This window comes from Oncorhynchus mykiss, chromosome 9 (assembly GCF_013265735.2).
Source record: "Oncorhynchus mykiss isolate Arlee chromosome 9, USDA_OmykA_1.1, whole genome shotgun sequence".
NCBI lineage: Eukaryota > Metazoa > Chordata > Actinopteri > Salmoniformes > Salmonidae > Oncorhynchus > Oncorhynchus mykiss.
In genome coordinates, this window is record NC_048573.1 from 11,477,793 (window position 1) to 11,494,220 (window position 16,428).

At 45.5% G+C, this 16,428-nt stretch overlaps 1 protein-coding gene across 3 annotated transcripts; it reads left to right on the forward strand.

Moving 5' to 3' along the window:
• The first annotated feature begins 364 nt into the window (after positions 1–364).
• On the forward strand, positions 365–15,534 carry LOC110531441 (myotubularin-related protein 1). Of its 3 annotated transcripts, XM_036987304.1 has the most exons (16): positions 375–785; positions 2,438–2,540; positions 5,085–5,160; positions 6,635–6,729; positions 6,945–7,052; positions 7,182–7,280; positions 7,553–7,636; positions 7,988–8,137; positions 8,232–8,420; positions 9,373–9,558; positions 12,481–12,639; positions 13,101–13,148; positions 13,235–13,327; positions 13,439–13,552; positions 14,077–14,253; positions 14,379–15,534. In XM_036987304.1, the coding sequence occupies exons 1-16, from the start codon at positions 655–657 to the stop codon at positions 14,550–14,552; spliced, it is 1,986 nt and encodes a 661-aa protein (XP_036843199.1). In that variant the 5' UTR covers positions 375–654; the 3' UTR covers positions 14,553–15,534. The 3 variants fall into 3 exon arrangements, with proteins under 3 accessions (XP_036843201.1, XP_036843199.1, XP_036843200.1); XM_036987305.1 differs by lacking the exon at positions 2,438–2,540 and having other exon boundaries at positions 690–785; XM_036987306.1 differs by lacking the exons at positions 12,481–12,639; positions 13,101–13,148; positions 13,235–13,327; ... (1 more) ...; positions 14,077–14,253; positions 14,379–15,534 and having other exon boundaries at positions 365–785; positions 8,232–8,422; positions 9,373–9,552.
• Positions 15,535–16,428: the final 894 nt, after the last annotated feature.

Sequence of the window (16,428 nt, forward strand, 5' to 3'; positions counted from 1 at the left end):
GTTGAGAACTGGAGACTGAGATAAACCCCCTATGCTCCTTCGAGACCCCTCTTTCAAAGTGGTACACTGGGCATTTTTAAACATGACCCTAAGCATGATGGGATGTTAATTCTTTAAATAACTCAGGAACCATACCTATGTGGAGCCACCTGCTTTCAATATTCGTTGTAGCCCTCGTTTACGCAAATGTTTCATTTATTTGGGTAATTACATGTACCTCTTGTGACCTACATTTGCAGGCGCACTAACGATGTAATAACCAGACCTATTTTATGGGAAGTAGGCATTAAACAGTTCACACATCCTCAATCTAATGGTTTTTTATCCTGAAACTGGTTGATGGGGATGTGAGTTTCTCGCTCCAGAAATGCATTTTGGGTAATCTCAGTGGTTCGCGTGCGGGGGGGGGGGGTGTTCAAGCGCTCGGCTTCTGCTAGTAAATAAACACACACACGCCTAATTTATCAGTTAACACAATCAGACTTGGCAGTTAGCGAACAACCGTATTCTGTCTCGTGCTGTGAGCTAATAGCTAACGGAAGCTAACACATTCTTAAACACGTCGCCTGCAACCCAGATCTGTTGACAATCGGAAAGGATTAGATTTGATCCATCATCTAACGAGAAGGAAACCGGGTGGAGTGGAGCTGGAAAATGGAAAAGCAGTTGTTTGGAGGAGTCGCCGGTGGAGATGGCACTGCGCAGCCGGGAGTACCGAATCGAAACAAGCCTCGGACATTGGCCACCGCTGGGTCGAAACAGGATAGCGTGGAGACATTGGACAGGTGATAGGTTATTTTGATATCGGTACACAACTGTTACAATGTTAGGTTCATTTACACTGGGCAGTGTCGCGCGTAGAAGAGCGAATGTCTAGGCTGCAGCCTACGAAAGAGACAATTGTTTACCTTATGTTGTTACAAAACCGTAGCGATGTCGTTGTCTGCATGCATTTAGGGGACTTGTTTGACATATGTTGTTGGTGTAATTTTCAACGAGAACGCGACAGTTGTAATGTTTGCTTTTCAAAGTGCTGCACTGCTCTGCAACATGCATTCGATTACTGTCCCGTGAAACAAAGCAGTACATGAATCTCTAGTCGCCGACTGTGTCTCGTGTATTTCAGCGCCTCCAGATGGACGCAGGGATCCGTGCCAAGCGAACACGCCTCAGTTATACAGCCGAGTCTTTGCCAGCTGGACTCGGCCTAACCGCGACCTGTTTCAGCCCAGAATGTTGCACACAGGCGTACTTATTGTGACGCAACTACTGCGTCTGACTGTCTATGGTATCTCTCCCATAGGCTCAGGATTTACAGTTGACAGTAAACATGTATATCGCTATCGTTAGGGGCTTTACTGGCATGGGGAACATATGTTTGTTTAAATTGCCAAAGCAAGTGAACCAGCTAGATGATAATAACATTGAAATAATAATTCATTTAAAAGTAAACAGACAAAAGTTCCAAAATAATAAAGACATTTCAAATGTCATATGTCTATAAACCAGTGTTCTAACAATGTGCAAATAGTTAAACTACAAAAGGGAACATAAATACATTTGGGTTGTGTTTACAATGGTGTTATTCACTGGTTACCCTTTTCTTGTGGCAACAGGTCACACATCTTGCTGTTGTGATTGCACACTGTGGAATTTCACCCAATCGATAGGGGAGTTTATAAAAATTGGATTTGTTTTCAAATTCTTTGTGGATCTGTGTAATATGAGGGAAATATGGTCATGCATTTGGCAGGAGGTTAGGAAGTGCAGCTCAGTTTCCACCTCATTTTGTGGGCAGTGAGCACAGTCTTCTCTTGAGAGCCATGTCTGCCTACGGCAGCCTTTCTCAATAGCAAGGCTATGCTCACTGAGTCTGTGCATGGTCAAAGATTTCCTTCATTTTGGGTCAGTCGGTGGTTATTCTGCCACTGTGTACTCACTGTGTAGGACCAAATAGCATTCTAGTTTGCTCTGTTTTGTTGTTAATTCTTTCCAATGTAATTATTATCTTTTAGTTTTCTCTTGATTTGGTTGGGTCTCTCTCTCCCTTGATCCCTCTGTCCCCCTCTCCCTCCCTGTCTGTCTCTCTGTCATCATATGTGTACCCTCATCCTTCCTTTGCACTCTGTCCCCCTCTCCCTCATGTCTCTCTTCCTCCTTCTCACTTTCTGTATATCCCCCGTCTCCCACCTCCCTCCCGCGTCTCCCACCTCCCTCCCCCGGCTCCTCCTCCCTCTCCCGGCTCCTCCTCCAATCCCTCCTCCCTCCCCCGGCTCCTCCCCGATCCCTCTCCCGGCTCCTCCTCTGGCTCCTCCTCCCTCGGCTCCTCCTCCCTCCCCCGGCTCCTCCTCCCTCTCCCGGCTCCTCCTCCCTCTCCCGGCTCCTCCTCCCTCCCCCGGCTCCTCCTTCCTCCCCCGGCTCCTCCTTCCTCCTCCAGTCCTACAGGTTCTCATGTAGAATGGTGTAAGCAGCTGATAGCAGCCACCATCTCTTGCCAGATATCATCTGTACCCGCTGACACTGCATCCGGAGACTGCAAGGTGGGACACACACACACAGGCATACAATAACAGGTCATCATACAGTTGTGTTTTCTGACTGACAGGATTGGAGGAGGACAGATCTCCCAAGGGCCAGGTTAATTAACCACAGCTGCATCAGTGTCTGTGTGTGCTTATACACTTCAAGTAGCTGTGTAGAGCGGGATTTGTGTCATAGTCTACGTCAACTGACTCAGTCATGCCAGTCATTCTTCTTCTATGTCAACTGACTCAGTCATGACTGTCATTCTTCTTCTATGTCAACTGACTCAGTCATGCCCGTCATTCTTCTTCTATGTCAACTGACTCAGTCATGCCAGTCATTCTTCTTCTATGTCAACTGACTCAGTCATGACTGTCATTCTTCTTCTATGTCAACTGACTCAGTCATGACTGTCATTCTTCTTCTATGTCAACTGACTCAGTCATGCCCGTCATTCTTCTTCTGTCAACTGACTCAGTCATGCCAGTCATTCTTCTTCTACGTCAACTGACTCAGTCATGCCAGTCATTCTTCTTCTATGTCAACTGACTCAGTCATGCCCGTCATTCTTCTTCTATGTCAACTGACTCAGTCATGCCCGTCATTCTTCTTCTACGTCAACTGAATCAGTCATGACTGTCATTCTTCTTCTATGTCAACTGACTCAGTCATGCCAGTCATTCTTCTTCTATGTCAACTGACTCAGTCATGCCCGTCATTCTTCTTCTATGTCAACTGACTCAGTCATGCCCGTCATTCTTCTTCTACGTCAACTGAATCAGTCATGACTGTCATTCTTCTTCTATGTCAACTGACTCAGTCATGCCAGTCATTCTTCTTCTATGTCAACTGACTCAGTCATGCCAGTCATTCTTCTTCTATGTCAACTGACTCAGTCATGCCCGTCATTCTTCTTCTACGTCAACTGAATCAGTCATGACTGTCATTCTTCTTCTATGTCAACTGACTCAGTCATGCCAGTCATTCTTCTTCTATGTCAACTGACTCAGTCATGCCAGTCATTCTTCTTCTATGTCAACTGACTCAGTCATGCCCGTCATTCTTCTTCTATGTCAACTGACTCAGTATTTTGCTTCCAGTCCAGTCTACAGCAGTGTTTCCCCAACTCTGTCCAGGGTCCCGCCTAGGACCACGTTTTGGTTTTTCCCCCAGCACTACACAGCTGATTCAAATGATCAAAGCTTGATGATGACTTGGTTATTTGAATCAGCTGTGTAGTGCTGGGGGAAAACCCAGATGGACCAAGTTTAGGAAACCCTGGTCTAAAGCATTGCTTTACAGAGGTTTAGAGGTTTGTATTCACTGTGTCAGTGCTTCTCTCACCACCTGTTGCAGCTTTGCCTCCTGGTGATGTTAGTGTCCACTAGGCGTGTGTGTGTGTGTGTGTGTGTGTGTGTTGTGTGTTGTCTGTAACCCACAGGTGTCCAAGCGGTCTGTTCTGAGTGTGAGATTTAAAGAGTGTTACTGCTTCCACCCGCCATTAGTATTAAGTCCATTAGTATTAAAATGGGTTTATCTTACTACTTGACAACCTGTCAAGGAGCGTGTGAATACAGAGCTGTGTAGAAAACCGTTTTTCCTATGTGATGACCTACTCTTCTATGGCTGTCTCAAGCTTTCAGCTAATTCCTTGTGTTTTGTAGTTTGTAGGAGCTGCTGTTTTGACTCTCCAGATACTCTGGTCTACAGACTTCAGGGTGTTACTGTAGCCTGTCTGCGACGTTGTGTAGCTTCGCTCCCTTCTGCTCTCCCTTCTGCTCTCCCTTCTTCACTTCCTGTTAGAACTCCACTGATTCTAACTATTCAAATTTTTCTACAAAGTTCCGTCGCCCACACACGCCTCATATCCTGTCTCTGTAGAGGAGACATGACCTTTTGGGCCTCAAAGACCCTTTCATCAACTCTTCTGCCTTTTCTGCATTCTCGCTCTCTCTCTCTCGTTCTCCCTCTCTCGCGCTCGAATTCTCTCTCCTTATTCTCTTGTTCTCTTTCCTCCTTCACACTCAAGATAACTTGCAACTGTAACAGAAGTAACTCTTCCTATTGCCCTCTGCTTCCACGGTTACCATGCCTCTCCCTGGTTAAGGACTCTATGGAAGGGGGACATATTTACCAGGGCAACAGTGACTCTGAGCTTCCTGATAATGCTTTGGCAAGTCTCTCTTTTATCCCTCCATCCCTCTCGCCTAACCCTTATGATATTTTATCTAGAGAGACTTGGTCATGCGTGCAAACATTTTACGTATGGGTGGGCCGAGCAGGAATCAAACCCACGATTCGCGCTTGAGCCACATAGGGCCTTATGCCGCCTCTGTTCCTTCTCCCTTGTCTATAGCTCTGTCAATCTCTCTATTTCCTTTCCCCATCGCTTTGATCCCTCTCTTCCACTTACCCCCTTCGTCTCCCAGTGTCTACCCCTCTCTTTGGCGTTCACCTCTGTTAGCTGTAGGTCTGTGACAGTGAGAAATGGTTCTGCTTAGGACCCGAGGTTCTGTTTAAAAAGTTCTAGATCTGTTCCCTACTGTGGTTCTATGTTCTAGCCTCCAAGAGACGGAACCAAGCAGGTCCAGACGGATGAGGTTCCACTGGTACCCGGAGAGACCATCAAGGCTGTGGGTTAGTAGCACTACGGTCTCTGTCTTCAGTCCCTCTCGGTCTCTCGCTCTCTGTCTCCCTCTCTAGAATCCATCCACTACTATTCTCTATGTCACCCCCCTCTCTCTCTCTCTCTGTCTCCCTCTCTAGAATCCATCCACTACTTTTCAGTGTACCCACCCCCTCTCTCTCTCTGTCTCCCTCTCTAGAATCCATCCACTACTTTTCAGTGTACCCTCTCTCTCTCTCTCTCTCTCTAGAATCCATCCACCACTTTTCAGTGTACCCCCCCTTCTCTCTGTCTCCCTCTCTAGAATCCATCCACTACTTTTCAGTATACCCCCCCCCCTCCCTCTCTAGAATCCATCCACTACTTTTCAGTGTACCCCCCCCCCTCTCTCTCTCTGTCTCCCTCTCTAGAATCCATCCACTACTTTCAGTGTACCCCCTCTCTCTCTGTCTCCCTCTCTAGAATCCATCCACTACTCTTCAGTGTACCCCCCCCCCCCCCCTCTCTCTCTCTCGGTCTCCCTCTCTAGAATCCATCCACTACTTTTCAGTGTACCCCCCCTCTCTAGAATCCATCCACTACTTTTCAGTGTACCCCCCCCCCTCCCTCTCTGTCTCCCTCTCTAGAATCCATCCACTACTTTTCAGTGTACCCTCTCTCTCTCTCTCTCTCTCTAGAATCCATCCACCACTTTTCAGTGTACCCCCCCTTCTCTCTGTCTCCCTCTCTAGAATCCATCCACTACTTTTCAGTATACCCCCCCCCCTCCCTCTCTAGAATCCATCCACTACTTTTCAGTGTACCCCCCCCCCCTCTCTCTCTCTGTCTCCCTCTCTAGAATCCATCCACTACTTTCAGTGTACCCCCTCTCTCTCTGTCTCCCTCTCTAGAATCCATCCACTACTCTTCAGTGTACCCCCCCCCCCCCCTCTCTCTCTCTCGGTCTCCCTCTCTAGAATCCATCCACTACTTTTCAGTGTACCCCCCCTCTCTAGAATCCATCCACTACTTTTCAGTGTACCCCCCCCCCCTCCCTCTCTGTCTCCCTCTCTAGAATCCATCCACTACTTTTTAGTGTACCCTCTCTCTCTTTCTCTCTCTCTCTCTCTGTCTCCCTCTCTAGAATCCATCCACTACTTTTCAGTGTACCCCCCCTCTCTCTGTCTCCCTCTCTAGAATCCATCCACTACTTTTCAGTGTACTCCCCTTTCTCTCTCTCTCTCTCTCTCTCTCTAGAATCCATCCACAACTTTTCAGTGTACTCCCCTCTCTCTCTCTCTCTCTCTCTGTCCAGATCTTTGTCTCCATTTGACTTATTTACCCATTTTCTGTCCTTTTCTGTTTTTCTTTCTTCATCATTCTTCATCACGAGAGCAGCTGTAGTTGTTGACATGTTTTACACTTTCCTAGTTTGTTTCACGTGAAGAGCGACATCACTCAGTTTCCTCCCACTGAACCCTGTCGTGTATTTGTTTGTTCCCTCAGCCAAGGATGTGATGTACATCTGCCCCTTCACGGGTTTGGTGACCGGAACCCTCACCAGCACCAACTATAAACTATACTTTATCAGCCTGGAGAGGGTAAGAGTACACACAGACACACACACAGACACAGACACAGACACAGAGACACACAGACACACACACAGACACACACACAGACAGACACACACACAGGCACACACATAGACACACACACACAGACAGACACACACACACATAGACACACACACACACAGACCCTGTCCCATTTCCGTCTAATCCCCATCCCATTCCTGTCTGATTCCCGTTCCCAGGATACTCCGTTCATCCTGGATGTGAACCTGGGAGCGATCAGCCGTCTGGAGACCATCAGTGTTCAGAGTCATGGAGAGAACACAAGGGGCATGGAGATAGTCTGTAAGGTGAACGTTAGATTGTACTCAAATAGATAATCTATAGCATCAGTATACATCAAGTTTTATGTTTGGGTTGTGCAAATTGTCCTGTCAGTTATCAATTTGTAATGAAACATCTCTCTCCCTCTCCATCAGGACATGCGTAGTCCCAGATTTGCCTATAAGGAGGATGCCAGCCAACCAGAGATAGTGGAGGTTCTGGCCAAACATGCCTTCCCCCTGTCAAACGACCTGGTGAGACCTATCAATCACTCTCCTAGCAGCCTGATAGGTGCAGAGATGTCACTCAAGCAGAATGGCGTGGGAGTTAAAGATCCCAGCAGCCTAATAGGTGCAGGGATGTGTCACTGAAAATGGGGCAGGCTCTTAATTAGAATTTATATATTGGTTTGTTCGGAAAACTATCACTCGAGGGGGATCATAACATGGGGTGGAGTCTTAGAATCCTTGCTGATTGATTGGTTGAAAGACCTGCCACTCACTCTCCCTGGCCTATCCCATTGCAGCCCCTGTTTGCCTTCCTGTATAAGGAGGAGTTTCCTGTGGATGGGTGGAAGGTGTATGACCCCATGGCAGAGTACAAGAGACAGGTAACCATGGAAGTTTGTACTTTAGATTGTGAATATGCAGTGAATATTAGCTAATAGACATGTTCACTTAGATAAGGTAAAGTTGTAGTTTCACTCAAGACCAAAAGGTTTATATCAGTGAGATTAGCATGTGTCTAGATGCATTTAATCACTCATCTCCCACTAGTTCTGGATATTGGGCTAGTTCAGCAGGTGTGTAGAAAGCCTTACTCTGATTCATCCACACTCCCACAATCCTTTGAGGTTAATGTGCATTGATTCTTGAAGTCTTTGAAATGTTTCATGTAAGACTAGCTTATATGAACTGTTCTTCAGTACATTTAGCAGTGTTCCTGTTCCTGTCCCCCCCAGGGTCTCCCCAACGAGAGTTGGACCATCAGCAAGATGAACAGTAGTTATGAGGTGTGTGACACCTACCCTGCCCTGGTCGTCATCCCCACCAGCATCAAGGACGACCACCTCAAAGGAGTGGTAGCCTTTAGGGCCAGGCATCGCATACCGGTATGCATCTCTCTCTCTCTGGGAAAATGACAGTGAAAGTTGCCTCCAAAGTTACCAGGTTAAATCAGTGAGGATGGTACTTAAACCCCCCTAGGTGTTATCGTGGATCCACCCGGAGAGCCAGGCCACTATAGTCCGTAGCAGTCAGCCTTTAGTGGGCCCCTCTGACCGGCGTTGTAAGGAGGACGAGAGATACCTCCAGACCATCATGGATGCCAACGCTCAGTCTCACAAACTCACCATCTTTGACGCCCGACAGAGCAGCGTGGCAGACAACAACAAGGTGTAGTTGTTAAATCAAGGAGCTCCATCGCTGTGTTAAACTGCTTCCACCCCTTCTCCTTATTCACTCTACTTATCTCCCTTCCTTCTACCCCTCCCTCCTTCCTTCTACCCCTCCCTCCTTCCTTCCTTCTACCCCTCCCTCCTTCCTTCCTTCTACCCCTCCCTCCTTCCTTCCTTCTACCCATCCCTCCTTCCTTCCTTCTACCCATCCCTCCTTCCTTCCTTCTACCCCTCCCTCCTTCCTTCTACCCCTCCCTCCTTCCTTCCTTCTACCCCTCCCTCCCTCCTTCCTTCTACCCCTCCCTCCTTCCTTCCTTCTACCCCTCCTTCCTTCCTTCCTTCTACCCCTCCTTCCTTCCTTCTACCCCTCCCTCCTTCCTTCTACCCCTCCCTCCTTCCTTCCTTCTACCCCTCCCTCCCTCCTTCCTTCTACCCCTCCCTCCTTCTACCCCTCCCTCCTTCCTTCCTTCTACCCCTCCCTCCTTCCTTCTACCCCTCCTTCCTTCTACCCCTCCTTCCTTCTACCCCTCCTTCCTTCATTCTACCCCTCCTTCCTTCCTTCTACCCCTCCTCCCTTCCTTCTACCCCTCCCTCCTTCCTTCTACCCCTCCCTCCTTTCTTCTACCCCTCCCTCCTTTCTTCTACCCCTCCCTCCTTTCTTATACCCCTCCCTCCTTTCTTATACCCCTCCCTCCTTCCTTCTACCCCTTCCTTCTACCCCTCCTTCCTTCCTTCTACCCCTCCTTCCTTCTACCCCTCCTTCCTTTCTACCACCCCCTCCCTCCTTTCTACCACCCCCTCCCTCCTTCCACCCCTACCTCCTTCCTACCACCCCCTACCTCCTTCCTACCACCCCCTACCTCCTTCCTACCACCTCCTTCCTACCACCCCCTCCCTCCTTCCTACCACCCCTATCTCCTTTGTTCCTTCCACCCCCTCCCCTCTCCCAGGCTAAGGATGGTGGTTATGAGAGTGAGAGTTTCTATCCCAACGTAGAACTCAACTTCCTGGAGATCCCCAACATCCACGTGATGAGAGAGTCACTGAGGAAACTGAAGGAAGTGGTCTACCCTAGTATAGATGAGGCTCACTGGCACTCTGCAGTTGACCAGACACACTGGCTAGAGTACATACGGGTAAGGAGGACTCTCTGTCTTTTCTCTGAGTTTTGCTCTCTATTTTGTACACATACTATGATAATGGTGCCGGAGGGAATGGCTGGCATTTTACAGGCTCTTAACCAACTGTGCTGTTTTTTTTTTTTGGGGGGGGGGGGGTTCACATTGTTTGTAACTCATTTTGTACATAAAGTTGCTGCTACCGTCTCATGACTGGAAAGAGCTTCTGGACATCAGAACAGCGATTACTCACCTCGAACTGGACGAAGATTTTTTTCTTTAATGAGTCCGACGCCAAGGACATACTGCTTTGTCGAGACAAGGCCCAAATCCCCATCATCAGCGTGAAGAAAAGACAGAGAAGAAGGAGGAGGAGGGCGGGGTGCCTTGTAAGAATTTGTGAACGAGTAGGTAAACCACCACTACCCTCCGTATTATTGGCCAAGGTGAAATCATTGGAAAACAAACTGGACAATCTACGATTAAGACTATACTACCAACGGGACATTAAAAACTGTAATATCTTATGTTTCACCGAGACTTGGCTGAAAGACGACATGGATAATATAGAGCTGGCTGGTTTCTCAGTGTTTCGGCAGGACAGAGCAGCTACATCTGGTAAAGCGAGGTGCGGGGGTGTGTGCCTATTTGTCAATAACTGCTGGTGTGCGATGTCTAATCTCAAATAAGTCTCGAGGTATTGCTCACCTGCAGTGGGGAAAAAAATACTCAAGGATGGTAATTAACAGAAAATGACTCAAGTAAAAGTGAAGTTTCCCAGTAAAATACTAAGTTACCCAGTAAAAGTATCTGGTTTTAAATGTACTTAAGTACAGGGGTGGGAAAAGTACTCAAAACGTCATACTTGAGTAAAAGTACATGCTATACATCAAATTCCTTATATTAAGCAAACCAGACGGCACAATTTTCATATATTTAATTACGGGCACATTCCAACACTCAGACATCCTGTACAAACAAGTATTTGTGTTTCGTGAGTCTGCCAGATGAGGCAGTATGGATTAAAAAAAATTATTATGCTTTATTATATTATATTGATTAGCATTATATTGATTAGCATTATATTGGTGCCATAATTCTGTCCTGCTTTAGCATTATATTGATTAGCATTATATTGATTAGCATTATATTGGTGCCATAATTCTGTTTTAGCATTCTAAATGTAACGAGTACTTTTAGATGTCAGGGAAAATGTATGCAGTTAAAAAGTACATTATTTTCTTTGGGAGTGAAGTGGAGTAAAAGTTGTCAAATATAAAGAGTAAAGTACAGACACCCCAAAAAACGACTTAAGTAGTACTTACAAGTACTTTACACCACTGCTTGCCTGAGGTAGAATACACACTATCTACCAAGAGAGTTCTCATCTATATTATTCGTAGCCATCTATTTACCACCACAACCCAATGCTGGCACTAAGACCCCACTCAACAAGCTGTATAGGGCCAGAAGCAAACAAGAAAATGCTCATCCAGAAGCAGCGCTCCTAGTGGCCGGGGACTTTAATAGAGACAAATAAATCTGTTTTATCTCATTTCTATCAGCATGTCAACTCCAGACCACCTTTACTCCACACCGAGATGCATACATTTGGCAATGACCACAATTCTATCCTCCTGATTCCTGCTTATGCGCAAAAGTTAAAGTGGTGACTCGCTCAATATTGAAGTGGTCAGATGACGTGAATTCTACACTACAGGACTGTTTTGCTAGCACAGACTGGAATATGTTCGGGGATTCATCCAATAGCATTGAGGAGTATACCACCTCAGTCACCGGCTTCATCAATATATTTTGGGGGCTCCAGAGTGGCACATCGATCTAAGGCACTGCATCTCAGTGCTAGAGGTGTCACTACAGACCCTGGTTTGTTTCCAGGCTGTATCACAGCCGGCCGTGATTGGGAGTCCCATAGGGAGGCGCACAATTGGCCCAGTGCGTTAGGGTTTGGCTGGGTTAGGCCTTTATTGTAAATAAGAATTTCTCCTTAAATGACTTGCCTAGTTAAATAAAAGTGCATCGACGACGTCATCCCCACAGTGACCGTACGTACGTACATACCCCAACCAGAAGCCATGGATTACAGGCAACATCCGCACTGAGGGAAAGGCTAGAGCTTATAAGAAATCCTGCTATGCCTTCAGACGAACCATCAAACAGGCCAAGCGTCAATACAGGACTGAGATTAAATCCTACTATGCCGCCTCTGACGCTTGTTGGATATGTCAGGGCTTGAAAACTATTAGGGACTACAAAGGGAAACCCAGCCGTGAGCTATCATAGTCCCTGTGCCCACATTCTTAAAATAAAGTGGTGATCCTAACTGACCTAAAACAGAGCATTTTTACTAGGATCAAATGTCAGGAATTGTGAAAAACTGAGTTTAAATGTATTTGACTAAGGTGATTGTAAACTAGGCAGTATCAGAGGAAGGCCCAAAAAATGGTCTATTCTCTCTGCTACAGCACAGCAAGCGGTACCAAAGCGCCAATTCTAGGACCTAAAGGCTTCTTAACAGCTTCCCATAAGACTGCTGAACAATTAATCAAATGGCCACCCAGACTATTTATATTTTGACCCCCCCCCCCCCCCCCAATTTACACTATTTGCTGTTTATTATCCATGCATACCACCGGTACCCCTTGTATATAGCCTTGTTATTGTTATGTAATTTTCTTTTTACTTTTAGATTTTACAACGTTTTGTTTTACTTTTAGTTTATTTAGTAAATATTTTCTTAACTCTATTTCTTGAACTGCGTTGTTGGTTAAGGGCTTGTCAGTAAGCATTTCACGGATAGGTCAACACCTGTTGTGTTCTGCGCATGTGACAAATAAGATTTGATTTGACACACACACACATGTATACACAAGGGGGTGGTTCATAGATCAGGCTTACTGTCACTAAATGTCCCCCTAGCTGCTCCTGGCGGGCGCCGTGCGTATAGCTGACAAGCTGGAGTCTGGTAAGACCTCTGTGATGGTCCACTGTAGTGATGGGTGGGACCGGACGGCCCAGCTCACCTCTCTGGCCATGCTGATGCTGGACAGCCACTACCGCACCCTGAGAGGATTCCAGGTGGGTAGGAGGGATGGATAAAGGGAGGGGGGGGGAGAGAAGGGGTAAAGGCTGTCTGGACAATTGTCACAGTGGCAGCTTGGAACATTCTATAGTCATCCGACATAAATTGTCCTTGTCATTTTGAAAAGTAGAAACACAAAAACGACATCAACAGCCTGGTGGTCCAAAGGGCATACCTGCTGTATTTTAACACAAATAAACCGTTTTCAAATTATTTTAGTTTGTCAATCTAGCACCCAAAATCAACGGTTTAAACAATGTGTTGGTTAGTTTCTAGTTTGTCGGCTAGCTAATACTGCTCAGAGCCTAGCTGACAACATCTTAACTTCAGCTACTTTTAATTCATTATTACAAGAAGAAAGATCTCAAGATCACTCACTATAACTTGTGCAGTGCCTTGTTGGTGAGGGAGGTTTCTGTGGTCAGTTCTGTAAAGTGTAAGAGCTGTGTCTCCTCAGGTGCTGTTGGAGAAGGAGTGGATCAGCTTCGGACACAAGTTTGCTGCGGTGAGGATTGTGTTTTTATATGGTTTCCTGCGGGTTTTTATACAGGTGTGTGAGGGGCTCTTTGTGTAATAACCTGTGTTTTTCAGCGTGTGGGTCATGGGGATGAGAACCATGCCAACTCGGAGAGATCGCCTCTCTTTATCCAGTTTATAGACTGTGTCTGGCAGATGAACAGACAGGTGAGTGTCAACTGTCACACACACAGTACATGCATGTACACACATCTGATGAGTTTTCCCTGCTACACACAAACAAATTATACTTTTTTCTTTCTGTCTATTTGTTCCTAGTTCCCTGCAGCGTTTGAGTTTAATGAGTTGTTCCTGATAACCATTCTGGACCACCTCTATAGTTGTCTATTTGGTACATTCCTCTACGACAGCGAACAGGAAAGAGTAGCCAAGGTACGGACCATTTCTTTGCTGACGGGGGTGGGAGGTTGGGTCACCTAGTCACAATGAATAAAGTTCTCATCTGGTCTCTTACTGAATATAATGTTTACATACCCTACATTATTCATCTCATATGTATACATAAATACTGTACTCTATATCATCTACTGCATCTTTATGTAATACATGTATCACTAGCCACTTTAAACTATGCCACTTTGTTTACATACTCATCTCATATGTATATACTGTACTCGATACCATCTACTGTATCTTGCCTATGCCGCTCTGTACCATCACTCATTCATATATCTTTATGTACATATTCTTTATCCCTTTACACTTGTGTGTATAAGGTAGTAGTTTTGGAATTGTTAGTTAGATTACTCGTTGGTTAATACTGCATTGTCGGAACTAGAAGCACAAGCATTTCGCTACACTCGCATTAACATCTGCTAACCACGTGTATTTGATTTGATTTAAAGCCATGTGTGGAATGTTGATTCAATTGTCTCTCTTTCTCTCCTCCTCAACAGGAAGTCCAGACCAAGACAGTCTCTCTGTGGTCCTATATCAACAGTCAACCAGAGGACTTCACCAACCCGTTCTATGTGGACTATGAGCACCAGGTCTTGTACCCTTTAGCTAGCGTCAGACACCTGGAGCTGTGGACTGGGTACTATGTACGATGGAACCCCCGTATGAGGCCGCAGGTAGGGGTGGGTGTTGTGAAGGAAGACAGACCTGACTGTGTGTTGCTTTACGGCTTGTTCTGCACGTGTGCGTCTATCTGCATGTGTATCCGTACATGTTTCTAACTCTGCATCTCTCTCATCAGATGCCGGTGCACCAGAACCTGAAGGAGCTGTTGTTCCTGAGAGCAGAGTTACAGAGGAAGGTAGACGAGTTGGAGAGGGAAGCATCTTCATCACGTGGCTCTCTCTCGTCTTCATCAGAACACACATCATCACCCTCACACAGCGGGGGCACGCCCCTACACACCATTGTTTAATACAGTACACACATACCGTTGTCTAACACACACACTCACCTGAATGCAGTCCCCAACACAGAACTGAACACACACCTGAATGCAGTCCCCAACACAGAACTGAACACACACCTGAATGCAGTCCCCAACACAGAACTGAATGCAGTCCCCAACACAGAACTGAATGCAGTCCCCAACACAGAACTGAACACACACACGTAACCACTTGTTTGTTCGTCTTTGTATTCCTGAATCACTTTTTGACTTCGTGTTTTTATCATAAAGAACTAGAAAGAGTTTAACTTGAGAAACGAGGTACACGTTAACAAAGTTTCATTCTTTTTGTTGTTGTATTTAAAATAAGGGAAAAGAAATGAGGTAATGAAAAAAGCACCATAGTATTTGGTGTGTATTTTAACATAGAACATATGAATAGACTGAACTAACATTTCTACCTACCTAAAGTATGGTACTCTTTACAATTGACGACAGTTTCCAATATTAGAAGTTGAATTCATAGACGACGTGTAGAAATATCAAGTGCACTTTTTTTAAACACATTTGAGTAAGCATGTTATATCAAGTGGATCATTAAGGATACATCCCAAATGGTACCCTATGTAGGGTGGCATTTGGGACATAACCTAAATAAGAGCTCTGTATGTACTACTTAACCTTATCCAGCTGTGCCATAACTGGTACCTTGTAATATGTGTCCCCTATTCCTGTCCTTCCCTTGTAATGTACCCTGTCATGTGTTCCTATCAACATGTTCCATTCAAAGTCTGTGCACTCTTAAAAAAATGTCATCTTTGCCTTTCTATTCAATGTGTATTTGTTGCTTATCCACACTGTTATTGGTCATAGGCTGTGTTTACACAGGCAGCGCAATTCTGATCTTTTGCTCAGTTGACAAATCTGATCTGATGAATCAGTGGAACAGATTTAGGCAACCATGTTTGTTTGTTTTTTTCCCCACGTGATTTACTTCTACTCTGCTGATGCCAAATCCTTTTGTTTTGTGTTTGAACCTTTTACCCAGTGGTGCTTTTGTATTAGATTGTGCATTTCTACTGGTGTTTTTACCAGGGGTGGAACTTTCACTTGGGATAGACATTTTTGCCCCCCCCCCCCCCCCCCCCCCAGGTTTGTCATTTGAATATGATACAAAATGAGACAACCAGTGTGCTTTAGGACCATGCGGACGCCTCTGAGCGGTCGGGTAGGCTGTTTGGAGTGTTTATCCGACTGGTACTGGAGATATACATTTAGCTATCCAGGCCAAAGTTTGGACACACCTACTCATTCAAAGGTTTGTCTTTATTTGTACTATTTTCTACATTGTAGAATAATAGTGAAGACAAAAACTATGAATTAACACATATGGAATCACGTAGTAACCAAAAAAGTGATAAACCAATCTAAATAGATTTGATATTCTTCAAAGTAGCAACCCTTTGCCAAGAATGTGCAAATCTGTCAAGTCATTCTCTCAGCCAGCTTCAAGAGTTAGTCACCTAGAATGCATTTCAATTAACAGGTGTGCCTTGTAAAAAGTTAATTTCTGGACTTTTTTTTCCTTAATGCGTTTGAGACTGTTGTTGTGACAAGGTAGGGGTGATATACAGAAGATGGTGAAATGACAATCCATCATTACTTTAAGACATGAAGGCCAGTCAAGAACTTTGAAAGTTTCTTCAAGTGCAGACGCAAAAAACATCAGCGCTATGATGAAACTGGCTCTTATGAGGACAGCCACAGGAAGACCCAGAGTTACCAGCCTCAGAGTTTAAGTAACAGACACATCTCAACAGCAACTGTTCAGAGGAGACTGTGTGAATCAGGCCTTCATGGTCGAATTGCTGTAAAGAAACCACTACTAAAGGACACCAATACG

Bases quoted from the DNA above. Each gene is read 5' to 3' on its own strand.
- LOC110531441 (XM_036987304.1), top strand. From the start codon at position 655: ATGGAAAAGCAGTTGTTTGGAGGAGTCGCCGGTGGAGATGGCACTGCG. The intron at 2,541-5,084 runs GTGGGACACACA...TCTATGTTCTAG, and splicing joins CTGCATCCGGAGACTGCAAG to CCTCCAAGAGACGGAACCAA. The intron at 13,328-13,438 runs GTGAGTGTCAAC...ATTTGTTCCTAG, and splicing joins TCTGGCAGATGAACAGACAG to TTCCCTGCAGCGTTTGAGTT.